Source organism: Carcharodon carcharias, chromosome 17, assembly GCF_017639515.1.
Source record: "Carcharodon carcharias isolate sCarCar2 chromosome 17, sCarCar2.pri, whole genome shotgun sequence".
NCBI lineage: Eukaryota > Metazoa > Chordata > Chondrichthyes > Lamniformes > Lamnidae > Carcharodon > Carcharodon carcharias.
The window spans coordinates 51042786-51058031 of record NC_054483.1 but is presented as its reverse complement, the minus strand read 5'-3'; the positions used below and the strand labels follow the sequence as shown (position 1 = coordinate 51058031).

The window sequence follows — 15246 nt, the reverse complement described above, 5'->3', positions numbered from 1 at the left end:
TGTGGCACTCTGTCTTTCCTCTCCCTCTGCCTGTCTGTCTCAATGTGTGCTTCTCTTATCCTCTTCCACTTATCTCATATTCTCACTCACCCCATTATTGTGTGTGTCATGGAATCATTTACATCCACCTGTGAGGCAGACCTTGATTTTGTTCAACTCTGAAGTGAGACTTAAACCTACAATCTCTTAACTCAGAGACAAGAGCCACATCCACGCCAAGGCTGACACCTTCAAGGGTAAGAAGGAAATTGACAAAACTTAGCTCTCATAAATTGTTTTCTGTGTTGAAGGGGTCAAATACCAGGAGTTAAGTTAAAATTGTGAATTTAGGAGTAAGAAGCAGAGTTAGGGAGCCTTCCTCCATCCGAAAGGTAACGGAGCTGTGGAACAGGTTACCAGGAAAGATCGCTGAAGAAGATGTCTGAATAGATTTAAATGGCAATTAGAAGTGTCCTGGAGAGAGCATGTAATGAGGGGTGGGTTGAGAAGATGGGCCAGTTGGCTTTTGGTGTTGTAGGCCACACAGTGTCTCATCTGGAAACAACTGAAAGCGCAGGCAGGATCTTGGTATTATCTGAAAGATGGTACCTCCAACAGCGCAGCAGTCCTTCAGTAGAGCATTGGCGTGTCAGCCTAGATTTTGTTCAAGTCTCGAGTACAGTTTGAACCCACGACCTTCCAACAGTCAGAATGACACCATCCAATGATTTTAAAATAGTGACACTCGCTTTTTTTTATCACCCTAATTTTCTTTTTGCTGCTCCTTCTATCTCGTGAAGTCCTTGACTCATTGCTGGAGTAGAGTTTCACAGTCACTTGGTGGCCCCTGGTACCTTACCCAAGTAGCCATTAAGAACCTCAAAAATGAAGGTCCAGCTGTTGGACTGTGGAGACTTTAGAGCCAAGTCCAATGCTGACCTCATCCACACACAGGCATATTCTAGCAGGCTCACTGTATAGGAATTAGGAGCAGGATCCCTGGCAGACTTCTCCCCTCCCTGAATGGTGTTGAAGCCTATTGTAACACCCTTGCTAGTGACATGCCCGAGACCAACTGCGAATAACATCTAGGAACATCTCATCTGTGTGGCTCAACCACTGTCTGGATTCTCATCAGGGAGAGATGACGCACATTCTTTAAGTGAATTTCACCTCCACGGATTTAACTGTAGGAAAAGAACACTCCAAATAGAGCAACTGGTTAAGATCAGTGGAAAGATTGTGATCATTGCCAATCTTACCACTTGAGATTTGAATTAATACGATTTTGATGCCACATATGTTAAAGGTAACATCTTTAATTTGATGATAGATAAAACAAGCTTTCAGAAAATTGATTGACTGTTACTCTCGGCTTAATGCTTCTTCATCTTATATGAAACGGAATATCTTCTCAGTCACTCACTCAGTGCTGTGTTTTATTGCAGAGAAACATTTGCCATTGCTAGATAATTTAAAAGAACTCAAGAAAGTCATGGCCGACGTTGTTCAGTCAAGTTCAGATAAGAGACGTGACGGAGAGTTCTTCACTGTCGACCAAGCCAAGGCCATTATTAGTTACATGAAGATCAGGTATCAGTTCTCTATCTTCCTCAAAGTCAGTAGCGCCCAAGTTGTAACTGTTCAGCCACAGTAAGGGGCTTTTCTTCAAGATCAATGTCATTTACTCTTTCATATTCGGGGGCATTTTGAATTTTTCTTAGTATAAATTGGAGTAAAACTGAAAAAGATGGACTTCTTCTTGGTTTTCTCAACTTCCTTAGTCTTCTTGTGAACCAACTAAACTTGAAATACCTTGGCATGTCTTAAAACAAATGTAGTTTTAGAGGGAATAGGTTTTGCAGTTACTATGGTCTTTTATGATGTCATCACAACAGATGTCATCACATATTGTAACCTAGGTGAAATCTGAAATCTGGAGAACTAGTCCAGTTCTGCAAACGGGAAAACATCATGAAATGTAAAATGTAGCCAGATGCTTCGTAGCTTCCCTTCTCTTCCACCAATGCTGCCAAGTGTGTCTCTCTTTGCTGTCTGTCTCATTCTCTGTGTCATGTCTCTTCCCCCCGCCCTCAATTTGCTTTTCTTCTTTTCCCTCCTCCCTCATCTCTCCTTCATGTTGTTAAACCAGCACTTAATGATTATATATACACAATGGAAACATATAATACATATAATATATGAACACTTCATGCATTAGCAAACTTTTTTTGCCTTCTGAGATATCATAAAAGCTTGTTTGTTTTTACAATTCACCTTTCACACTAACATGTGAGGTCATCAAAGCCACCGCAGAAAATCCTTCAAAAAAAACCACAGACAAAAATAACATATACTTCAACTTGCTGTGATTAATGTCACAGACTATCTGCCAGTAATAAAAATGGTACATGGGTGTATATCTCCTGTATGTCATGGATATTGCCCTAGTTGGAGAAGCAGCAGAGGCCTTTCAATGCGATTTTCAACTCTGGTGTAAAACTGGAGTTGTAGGTCAGTTATCCATTATTGCTCAATTCTCATTTCTTTCGAAGGTTGTAAATCTACCCTACTAAATTTCAGCCAGCTGTAATTTTAACAGAACTGTATGAAGAAGAAGCCACAAAAAATTAAAACATAAGTATATGCACACAAGAATTAGGTTAAAACAGTTCAGCTAATTTATCATTCATTTATGGAGGCACAAACTCCTCTGCCCCACCTCCCCCTCCCGCTGTCATGAAATTATTTTCTTTACTATGGCAGAGAGCATGATGGTTGTACGTTGCCAATACCAGCTTCCCTGAGGTATTTTATCCTGGCACTTGGTTATGCTGGTTGATCTTTTGGAGTAGCTGTTGATCTTTTGGAACAAGTTACCAGCATTCAGAATTCTTTTTTCATTTTCGGGATGTGGGCTTCGCTGACTGGGAAGAGAAACGCGAGAGGAGCCGGGAGTTGAAGGGAAGTGCGGGAGAGGAGCTGGAAGTTGAAGGGAAGCGCGGGAGAGGAGTCGGGAGTTGAAAAGGAGCGCGAGAGGAGTCGGGAGTTGAAAAGGAGCGCGGGAGGGGTCGGGAGTTGAAAAGGAGCGCGGGAGAGGTCGGGAGTTGAAAAGGAGCGCAGGAGAGGTCCGGAGTTGAAAAGGAGCGCGGGAGAGGTCGGAAGTTGAAAAGGAGCGCGGGAGAGGTCGGGAGTTGAAAAGGAGCGCGGGAGAGGTCGGGAGTTGAAAAGGAGCGCGGGAGAGGTCGGGAGTTGAAAAGGAGCGCGGGAGAGGTCGGGAGTTGAAAAGGAGCGCGGGAGAGGTTGGGAGTTGAAAAGGAGCGCGGGAGAGGAGCCGGGAGTTGAAGGGAAGCGCGGGAGAGGAGCCGGGAGTTGAAGGGAAGCGCGGGAGAGGAGCCGGGAGTTGAAGGGAAGCGCGGGAGAGGAGCCGGGAGTTGAAGGGAAGCGCGGGAGAGGAGCCGGGAGTTGAAGGGAAGCGCGGGAGAGGAGCCGGGAGTTGAAGGGAAGCGCGGGAGAGGAGCCGGGAGTTGAAGGGAAGCGCGGGAGAGGAGCCGGGAGTTGAAGGGAAGCGCGGGAGAGGAGCCGGGAGTTGAAGGGAAGCGCGGGAGAGGAGCCGGGAGTTGAAGGGAAACGCGGGAGAGGAGCCGGGAGTTGAAGGGGAGCGCGGCAGAGGAGCCGGGAGTTGAAGGGAAGCGCGGGAGAGGAGCCGGGAGTTGAAGGGAAACGCGGCAGAGGAGCCGGGAGTTGAAGGGAAGCGCGGGAGAGGAGCCGGGAGTTGAAGGGAAACGCGGCAGAGGAGCCGGGAGTTGAAGGGAAGCGCGGGAGAGGAGCCGGGAGTTGAAGGGAAGCGCGGGAGAGGAGCCGGGAGTTGAAGGGAAGCGCGGGAGAAGAGCCGGGAGTTGAAGGGAAGCGCGGGAGAGGAGCCGGGAGTTGAAGGGAAGCGCGGGAGAGGAGCCGGGAGTTGAAGGGAAACGCGGGAGAGGAGCCGGGAGTTGAAGGGAAGCGCGGGAGAAGAGCCGGGAGTTGAAGGGAAGCGCGGGAGAGGAGCCGGGAGTTGAAGGGAAGCGCGGGAGAGGAGCCGGGAGTTGAAGGGAAACGCGGGAGAGGAGCCGGGAGTTGAAGGGAAGCGCGGCAGAGGAGCCGGGAGTTGAAGGGAAGCGCGGCAGAGGAGCCGGGAGTTGAAGGGAAGCGCGGCAGAGGAGCCGGGAGTTGAAGGGAAGCGCGGGAGAGGAGCCGGGAGTTGAAGGGAAGCGCGGGAGAGGAGCCGGGAGTTGAAAAGGAGCTGGGAGAGCAGAGGTGACAGAGAGTTCGGTGAGGAGGGAACGAGGTGAGTACCGTGAGTACAGTTGGGTAAGTATTTACTACTTTTATCACTTATAGTTCTTAAGTTCTTATTTTGTGATTCATTGTTTGTAAGGGCTATATTCTGTAACAATGAGGAGCAAGGAAGAAGGGCCCTAGAGTAATTGATATTATTTAATATTAAGTACTTCCAAAAGGTTTAACTTAATTTAATTTAAAGGGGTAATTTACGTCAGGAGAGCTCAAAGTTTTGGTGTGCTCCTCCTGCTCCATGTGGGAAGCCGGGAACATTTCTAGTGCCCAGGGCCAGCATGTGTGCAGGAAGTGTCTCCAGCTGCAGCTCCTGGAAGCCCGGGTTTTGGAGCTGGAGCGGCGGCTGGGGACACTGTGGAGCATCCGCGAGGCGGAGAGCCTCGTGGATAGTACTTATAGAGAGGTGGTCAATTAGCAGGCTAAGAGTCCACAGGTAGGAAGGGAAAGGGTGACCACCAGGCAGAGCAAGTGGACTAGGCAGGAATCTCCTGTGGCTATTCCCCTGCAAAACAAATATACCGCTTTGGATACTGTTGTGGGGAATGGCCTCTCGGGAAAGCAGCAACAACCAAATTATATGCACCACTGTTGGCTCTGCTGCACAGGGAGGAGTAAAAAGTGTGGGAATGCAATAGTTATAGGGGATTCAATTGTAAGGGGAATAGATAGGCGTTTCTGTGGCCGCAAACAAGACTCCAGGATGGTATAACAAAAACAGAATTATCTAGAAAAACTCAGCAGATCTGGTTTTTATCCAGGATGGTATGTTGCCTCCCTGGTGCTAGGGTCAAGGATGTCTCAAAGCCGCTACAGGACATTCTGAAAGTGGAGGGTGAACAGCCAGTGGCTGTGGTACACATTGGTACAAACGACATAGATGAAAAAAAGGATGAGGTCCTAAAAGCATAATATAGGGAGTTAGGAAGTAAGTTGAAAAGTAGGACCTCAAAGGTAGTGATCTCAGGATTACTACCAATGCCATGTGCTAGTCAGAGTAGAAATCACAGGATATATTGGATGAAAAGTGGCTGAAGAGATGGTGTGAGGGGGAGGGTTTCAGATTCCTGGGACATTGGGACTGGTTCTGGGGGAGGTGGGGCCAGTACAAACTGGACGGGTTACACCTGGGCAGGACCGGGACTGATGTCCTAGGGGGAATATTTGCTAGATCCTGGTTGGGGAGGGTTTAAACTAAAATGGCAGAGGGATGGGAACCTATGCAAGGAGTCAGAGGAGGGGGAATTGAGGACAGGAACAAAAGACAGGAAGGGGAATAAGAACAGTGATAGGCAGAGCAATCAAGGGCAAGAATCAAACAGGGCCTTAGTGAAAAATAGTGGGAACGGGACAAGTAATGTTAAAAAGACAAGCCTTAAGGCTTTGTGCCTTAACGCAAGGAACATTCTCAATAAAGTGGATGAATTAACCGTGCAAATAGATGTAAGTGGGTATGATACAGTTGGGATTACGGAGACATGGCTGCAGGGTGACCAGGGATGGGAATTGAACATCCAGGGGTATTCAGTATTTAGGAAGGACAGACAAAAAGGAAAAGGCGGTGGAGGCGGCACAGAGAAGATTTACTAGGATGTTGCCGGCTCTTAAGGAGTTGAGTTACAGGGAAAGATTAAACAGTTTAGGACTTTATTCCTTGGAGCGTAGAAGAATGAGGGGAGATATGATAGAAGTTTACAAAATTATGAGGGGTATAGTCAGAGTAAATGCGAGTAGGCTCTTTCCACTTAGATTAGGAGAAATAAACACGAGAGGACATGGCTTTAGGGTGAAAGGGGAAAGGTTTAGGGGGAACATTAGGGGGAACTTCTTCACTCAGAGAGTGGTGGTAGTGTGGAACGAGCTACCATCTGACGTGGTAAATGCGGGCTCACTCTTAAGTTTTAAGAATAAATTAGATAGATACATGGATGGGAGAGGTCTGGAGGGTTATGGACTAGGTGCAGGTCAATAGGACTAGCGGATTAATATTTCAGCACAGACTAGAAGGGCTGAATGGCGTGTTTTCTGTGATTAGTGTTCTATGGTTCTGTTCTATGTTCTAGTTGCATTGCTGGTTAAAGAGGAAATTAACGCAATAGCGAGGCAAGATATTAGCTCCGATGATGTGGAATCTGTATGGGTAGAGCTGAGAAACACTAAGGGCAAAAAACGTTAGTGGGAGTTGTATATAGACCTGTAGTGGTGATGTTGGGAATAGCATTAAACAGGAAATTAGAGACGCATGCAATAAAGGAATATCTGTAATTATGGGTGACTTTAATCTGCATATAGATTGGGCAAATCAAATTAGTAACAATACTGTAGAGGAGGAATCCCTGGAGTGTATACGGGATGTTTTTCAGGACCAATATGTTGAGGAACCAACTAGAGAACAGGCCATCCTAGACTGGGTATTGTGCAATGAGAAAGAAATAAATGGCAATCTAGTTTTGCGAGGCCCCTTGGGGATGAGCGACCATAATATGTTAGAATTCTTCATCAAGATGGTGAGTGATGTAGTTGACTCTGATACTAGGGCCCTGAATCTTAATAAAGGAAACTACGATGGTATGAGGCGCGAGTTGGCTATGATGGATTGGGAGGCGTTACTTAAAGGGATGATGGTGAATAGGCAATGGCAAACGTTCAAAGAGCGCATGGATGAACTGCAACAATTGTTTATTCCTGTCTGGCGCAATAGTTAAATAGGAAAGGTGGCCAAACCATGGCTTACAAGGGAAATTAGAGATAGTATTAGATCCAAGGAAGAGGCATACAAATTGGCCAGAAAAAACAACAGACCTGCCTGAGGATTGGGAACACTTTAGAATTCAGCAAAGGAGGACCAAGGGATTGGTTAAGAAAGGGAAAATAGAGTACGAGAGTAAGCTTGCGGGGAACATAAAACTGACTGTAATGCGAAGAGAAAAAGATTGGTGAAAACAAATGTAGGTCCCTTACAGTAAGAAACAAGGGAATTTATAATGGGGAACAAAGAAATGGCTGACCAACTAAGTACATGCTTTAGTTCTGTCTTCACAAAGGAGGACACAAATAACATACCAGAAATGTTGGGGAACACAGGGTTTTGTGAGAGGGAGGAACTGAAAGAAATCATTATTAGTAGGGAAATGGTGCTGGAGAAATTGACGGCATTGAAGGCTGATAAATCCCCAGGGCCTTATAATCTACATCCCAGAATACTTAAGGAAGTGGTCCTAGAAATAGTGGATGCATTAGTGGTCATCTTCCGAGGTTCTATAGACTCTGGAACAGTTCCTACAGATTGGAGGGCAGCTAATGTAACCCCACTATTTAAAAAAGGAGGTAGAGAGAAAGCAGGGAATTATAGACCAGTCAGCCTGACGTCGGTAGTGGGGAAAATTCTAGAGTCCATTATAAAAGATTTAATAGCTGAGCACTTGGAAAATAGTGGGAGAATCGGACAGAGTCAGCATGGATTTACGAAAGTGAAATCATGCTTGACAAATCTACTGGAATTCTTTGAGAATATAACGAGTAGAGTTGATGGGGGGGGAGCCAGTGGATATGGTTCATTTGGACTTTCATAAGAGATTAACGTGTAAAATTAAAGCAGATGGGATTGGGGAAAGCGTGTTGAGATGGATAGAAAACTGGTTGGCAGACAGGAAACAAAGAGTAGGAATAAATGAGTCTTTTTCCGAATGGCAGGCAGTGACTAGTGGTGTACCACAGGGATTGGTGCTGGGACTTCATTATTCACAATATATATTAATGATTTAGATGAGAGAATTAAAAGTAATATCTCCAAATTTGCAAATGACGCAAAGCTGGGTGGGAGGGTGAGTTGTGAGGAGGATGCAGTGATGCTTCAGTGTGATTTGGACAAGCTGAGTGAGTGGGCAAATGCATGGCAAATGCAGAATAATGTGGATAAATGTGAGGTTATCCACTTTGGTAGCAAAAACAGGAAGGCAGGTTATTATCTGAATGGCTATAAATTGAGAGAGGGGAATATGCAATGAGACCTGGGTGTCCTCATATACCAGTCGCTGAAGGTAAGCATGCAGGTGCAGCAGGCGGTAAAGAAGGCAAATGGTATGTTGGACTTCATAGTGAGATGATTTGAGTACAGGAGCAGGAATGTCTTGCTGCAATTATACAGGGCCTTGGTGAGACCACACCTGGAATATTGTGTGCAGTTTTGGTCTCCTTATCTGAGGAAGGATGTTCTTGCTATAGAGGGAGTGCAGCGAAGGTTTACCAGACTGATTTCTGGGATGTTGGGACTGACATATGAGGAGCGATTGAGTCGGTTAGGATTATATTCACTGGAGTTCAGAAGAATGAGGGATCTCATAGAAACCTATAAAATTCTAACAAGACTAGATGGGGTAGATGCAGGAAGGATGCTCCAGATGGTGGGGGAGTCCAGAACCAGGGGTACAGTCTGAGGATACGGGTTAGACCATTTAGGACTGAGATGAGGAAAAATTTCTTCATCCAGAGAGAGGTGAGGCTGTGGAATTCGCTACCACAGAAAGTAGTTGAGGCCAAAACACTGTGTTTTCAAGAAGGAGTTAGATATAGCTCTTGGGGTGAAAGGGATCAAAGGATATGGGGAGAAAGCAGGGGCAGGCTATTGAGTTGGATGATCAGCCATGATCGTAATGAATGGTGGAGCAGGCTCGAAGGACCAAATGGCCTATTCCTGCTCCTATTTTCTATGTTTCTATTTCATGCCTGTCCCTAGTTGCCCTTGAGAAGGTGAGCTGCCTTCTTGAACCGCTGCTGAATGAGTTCCTTAGCAGGGCTGATGTCAACTTGTGCAGCTGGGATATTGGTCAGTGTGTCTGCCAGTCATTGTAACCTCTTGGTGACCTCCTGGAACCCTCAGAGGAGCAGAAAGAAATTTCCTAATGTAAATTCCCCTCAATTGTCCTAGGCTCTTTTCTTTTGTCTGCTGCAAGTGATTTCTTGGCTAATGGGAGTGAAGAGGTGGGTGGAAGATGATAGGTGACATGTTGTTAAGCTGCACCATGAATGTACAGGACGGGGTCAATCGACAACATGCCCTTTCCCTGTCCCTCATTTTTGCATGCTCCTATCTGTGGCTTCTTGTGTTCCCTTTATCTTATTACTCGACAGAAGCACACAAACTCCTATTGACTAACTTAACAGAACTTATCTGGCCACCAAGCCCTGTCACTGTGATATTTATTCAACATTTAGACAGGAAACCGGTGCTTGATATAGCATACAAAAGAATAAAGGGCTTGGAATCAATTGGAGGAAAATGCACAGTCAAGAGAATTTCCTTAAGTGGGTTCAAGAAAGGATAAGATTCATGCAGCCTGTGTGGAAAAGCTGGAACACAGTCATTAATTATACAGTTGTGAGACAGTATTGGAAAATCGATTAAAATGTTGAGTACAATAGCCTACACTTACATAAGATGTCTTTTGTGCCCAAGATGCCTGGTATTTACAGAAGGTTTGAAATGTACAGGACAATATTGGTAATTGGCAAAATAACCAGAGGCAAGATGAGAATTTGTTTTTCAGATGAAGTTATTAATTGGAATGCAATGCCTGAAAAGGTGGGGGAAGCAACTTCAGTAGTAACTTTCAAAAGGAAATGGAGTACATGGTTGAAAAGGAAACATTTGCAGGGGGCCATGGCAAAACAGCAAGGGAGTGGAAGTATTTGAATAGCTCTTTGAAAGAGCTGGGACACAGGTGGCCAACTTCTTGCTGTAAGATTCTGTGATTCTGCATATATCCTACGGTGTTAACTTTGTACTCCTCCCCCTTCAATTTTCCCTCTGGGGCTGAATTCTCCAGTCAGTGAGTGGGGGCGGGGCCCACTCGCTGACACTTAAAATGACGCTCGGTGATGTCGGGCAGGCGATCCAAAGTCACCGCACGTCATTTAGATTTTCAGTTCGGCGGGCACGTAGCTGAGTTGGCTGTATGCCTGCCAAACTGTCAAAGGCCTATTAAGGCCATTTAAAACCTAATTAACTCAATTAAATGAACTGCCCATCCAACCTTAAGGTTGGCAGGCAGGCAAAGAGCCCAGGCGGCCTTTGCAATTTTCATGAAACCTCATCCACGGGCAAAATGAGGTTTCATGAAGTGTTTAAAAATTCAATTAAAATTTTCAAATAAATTCATTGACTTGTCCCAGCTCATGTGACACTGTCACATGAGGGGACCTGTTTTAAAAGTTTTTAATTTCTTTATTTTGATGTTTAAAACTTAAACAAATCTCCCTGAGGCACTTCTGTAAAGGAGCGCAGGCCTCAACTCAGGGAATCCCCCCCCAACCCACACAGGGAGCGCTCAGCGCTTCTGGGCGAGAGTCACGCTGAGTGGGCCTTAGTTGGCCCGCCCACGTAAAATGGCGGCGTGCACCCAGTTGGGGCTGCCGATCGGGTTTGCGCTTGGTCCCGCCTGCACCCATACAATTCCCCCTAACGGGGGGAAAATTCAGCCCCTGGTGTTTCTTCCCCATGCCTCCAGCTTTCTTGAAGATGGTAACTTAAGCTGAATACAGTTTCACAGGTGACAAAGGTCTGGTATGTTGTCCAAGTGGTCTTTACTCTTGTACACTGGGTTGTCAACAGGGTGATTATTTGAGGAGGCCTGTTTAGCTAAGCCCAGTTGTGCTTTCACCAATGCACATAATTCCAACATAGCTTATGTGATTCAAATTGATGACAGAAAATCTGACCAATTATTCCCTCTTTAATACACGACAATTGGAAACAATTTTAGCATGATCACAGCTGCACAGCTAACTCAAAAAATAGAACCAGGGTTATATTTGAGACTCTCTTAACCTGTTGTGTCAGTTTGGAGCAGAATTGTTGCTGATGTAAAAATATTTTTCCAGGCTGGCATGTTTATTATCTTTACCTGCCCTACAATATTCTTTTGTGAATCAAACTCCTTTTGTGTTTGCTTTGAATGCTTGAATAAAGAGAGTTGACAATGTGTAAAACTGGGAAGTTGGTTTTTTTCCCAGGTCCTATGAATCAAAACATGTATGCTGCTATCTAATTTGCTATCTAATGAAATAGCTAAAATGAGCATATTAAAGCATATCCTTTGTATACTGCTATAGTGTATCATTTGTGAAGATATCAGAGGTTTGGAAGAAAACCAAAGTTCTGCAGTGATTTATGACAACAGCGAAATCCAAAAGTAAGTTTGTATTCTAAAGAGCATTTCCATTTTGGATTTGGCAGTGCTGCATTTAGTAGAGGGATCTCACCGTCAAGTTTAACAGTCTTGCAGTGTTGCCTGCAGGTCAGAACTGTGGTTAGATTTTGTTGTTGAGCTGCCTGAATCCTGTTTGGAGAAGAGGGGAGCAGTGTGTCTAAATTCACATGGCCAGGTGGTGAAGGATAGAATACTGGAACTTAGTCTTTAGTCACTTAAAAGCTTTCACAGATGCACATTGCATATTATGTGTTCTATTCCAGAAAGCCAGTTGGGGCTTCTGGCATTTGTGTGTTACATCTGTATTTTTTGTTACCAAACTTGTCTTTCATTTTTTTATTCTTTGAAAGAAATACATTGTCAATAAATTACTAATTTTTTACCTGATTTTTGGATGCACATTATCCGTTCTGTGGGTTGTGGTTAGTATCAAGTTTAGTCAACCTTTACACACTTTTAAAGGCAATTATTTACAGAGGTACACATTACAAAAACGCACCTTCTAAACCAATCTCCACCGTTTCCACTAGTCTCCATTTCTAAGAGCGCAAGTGAATCCCCAGTTAATGCCCAGCACCTATACACAATTAAAATACAATTAGCAGATCCTCTTCTCTTTCTTTAAATAAAAATTGGAGTTTATATGTATAACCAAAATTTGAAAACAAATTAAATGAAAGACCTCCATATTCTGAACAAAACATTACATTGTGAGATGCCCCTCCTCTAGGACCTCTAACAATTTCTTTGCACACATGTTTCTCTTTATAACACAATGAGACGGTTAATTACTTGCATCTGCCCTTTTAATTTGAGAGATTTTCTTTCTCTCCAGCATTTGTTTCAAGCCAGCAAGGTCAATCCGTAACCATTTCTCACTCTCACTTTTTGTTGAGTTTGCATTATCCCACAGAGTGTGATCCTCTACATAACATTCAATTTGTACCATATCTTCAGTACACCCATTGTACCCCATCTCTCAAATTATTTGACAAATAGAATCCCATACCACTGCCTCCACAAGAACCAGTGTTTCGGCAGCCAGAGTGCTTTAACAACCTTTTTTATTTTCTTAGCTCCCCAAGCTAAATGACAACATTCTCCATTCTCTCTCATCAGAAATATGAAACCAGTTGCACTAGTATGAAGCCCATCAGAAGAATACCATGTGAACCATCACTGAAAATGACTAGCTTCATGTTCTTTGGGTCACCTAAGGATGGGAACATAAGTACGCATTTCTCCAAATTGAATTATTTTAATGTTGTATTTGCCCTTAAAACATTCTTTACTTTAGAGTGTTTCATCACAGCGTTCCAACACATCAAAACTAATATTTGGTCTAGTTCGACCTACCAATCAAGCTTCACAATTGTTCTAAAAACAAAAAACTGCGGACGCTGGAAATCCAAAACAAAAACAGAATTACCTGGAAAAACTCAGCAGGTCTGGCAGCATTGGCGGAGGAGAAAAGAGTTGACGTTTCGAGTCCTCATGACCCTTCAACAGAACTTCTGTTGAAGGGTCATGAGGACTCGAAACATCAACTCTTTTCTCCTCCGCCAATGCTGCCAGACCTGCTGAGTTTTTCCAGGTAATTCTGTTTTTATTTCACAATTGTTCTGTCTCTTTTTGAGTTTTAAAATCATCCTTCTGTGATGACTTAGTACGATTACCTGGAATGGGAATTGATGATTTAAATTTACTCCAGACCTGCTTTGCTTATTATCTAAACCAATGTATATAAAAGCCCCACAAGCCTGACTTCCAAATGTTAAATTCTATTCTAATCTTATTATCAACACATTTCTCAAATTCTCTACTACCACCTCATAAAAAATCACCAGCATGTATCATGATTTGCCTGCAGGTTTTCCTTTACAATACCAGTAAAACACTGCAACAGTTTTTAGTTGAACAAAACCTATTTTCAACAAAACAGATCACACTGAAAAAACACTACTTCCTGGAACTATAATTTAGGCCATTGAAGCATTAGTTTAATTTTTATAGTTTTCCTTTGTATTTGCGGCTACTTTGACAGTTTCAGAAACACTTTTCTCTGAAAAGTACTCTCCTGCAAAAATGTGCCTTTTATGTTGATTTATCTACAGCCTCGTGAACGTGTGGCTAAAAGAGCCAAAAAGATTTTTAAGACTACTTTTCCAACTATGAATGAATTCATTCTAACATGTGCATCATCCAGTCACTCTTCAAAACCCCGAGCAACTAACCTTGCTTTAGCTTGATGAGGCCCATCTGCAAAGACTTTTTCAGTACAAATCCACCTATGCGTGACAAGGCTAGTTGACCCTTATATAATGATATAATGTTGGAATTGTATAAAACGCTGGTGATGCCACAACTGGAGTATTGTGTGCAGTTCAGGTCACCACATTACAGGAAGGACGTAATAGCTCTGGAGAGAATGCAGAGGAGTTTTACAAGAATGTTGCCAGGGTCAGAAAAATGTAGCTATGAGGAGAGATTGGATAGGTTGGGGTTGTTTTCCTTAGAACAAAGAAGGCTGAGAGGTGAATTGATTGAGGTGTACAAAATTATGAGGGGAATAGATAGAGTGGACAAAATAAAATTGTTTCCCTTGATGGCGAATTCTAGAACCAGGGGACTTAGATTTAAGATTAGTGGCAGAAGGTGTGGGAGTACATGAGGAAGAACTATTTTTCGCAGAGGGTAGTGGGTGTCTGGAATTCCCTGCCCAAGTTGGTGGCAGAGGCAGAATCTTGAAACTCTTTTTAAAAAGTACCTGGATCTGCACCTAAAGTGCAGGGCTATGGGCCGAGTGCAGGAATGTGGGATTAGAAAGGGCTGCTGGGTGTCCTCAGGCTGGCATGGACAAGATGGGTTGAATGGCCTCCTTCTGTGCTGTAACTTTTCTATGGTTCTATGGTACCCCAGAATAAATTCCAAACTCCTTCCAAATATCTAACTCCCTTTGTTTTGCCTTGTTTATATCTAACAACTGCTCAGAGTGCAAGATTGTGTTGTTAACTCTGATTAACCTTAATAGTTTGACAAATGCTTTTTTACCATCTGGATATATTACCTCATCAGGGCCTGACATTCCCTACAACTTCCTCCTTTATAATATACTAAATCTCCTGAATTAAATTCTGTCTCAGATGATCTTATAGAAGGCCTTAGTGCTCTCCAGATATTCTCCAAGACCCCAGCACTGATGAAAGCCCATCTCCCTGTATGCAAAGCATTCAAATGTACAGAGAAAATTGAACCAATAGTACCTTCTAGTGCAGGAGGACTATCACACAGAGCAGAAAACAATTTGGAATTTCGCACAATGACTAGTTACATAAGAAATAGAAGTAGACCACATGGCCCATTGAACCTGCTCTGCCATTTAGTATGATCATGGCTGATTTTAGGCTTCAACATCATTTTCCCATATACTCCCCATATCCCTTATTTCCCTGAGATCAAAAATCTGAGAAAATGAGATCGCCTCTCATCCTTCTCAACTCCAGCGAATATAATTGATAGGGCCTATTTCCTCCACCACCTGGAGTGAATTATTTGCATTAACCACCTATGCCATGGTGGTTGTGAATTTGCAATTTGGTTGATCAGCTAAAATTATAAACAGCATTTCATTGATCATCACATGATTCCTTTCGCAGAGTCCATGGCTGAAAGAACTTTCAAGTGCAGTATTCATAAATATGATCATATTTTCAAAAGATAGGGCTGA

At 43.7% G+C, this 15246-nt stretch overlaps 1 protein-coding gene across 1 annotated transcript in view; it reads left to right on the top strand.

Moving 5' to 3' along the window:
• The window catches only part of cabcoco1 (ciliary associated calcium binding coiled-coil 1), a 132386-nt gene that overhangs the window by 42881 nt on the left and 74259 nt on the right, over positions 1 to 15246 (top strand). Inside the window, exon 4 of the mRNA XM_041209060.1 lies at positions 1428 to 1572. Coding sequence (XP_041064994.1) covers positions 1428 to 1572 — 145 coding nt within the window. The remainder of the gene's footprint in view (positions 1 to 1427; positions 1573 to 15246) is intronic.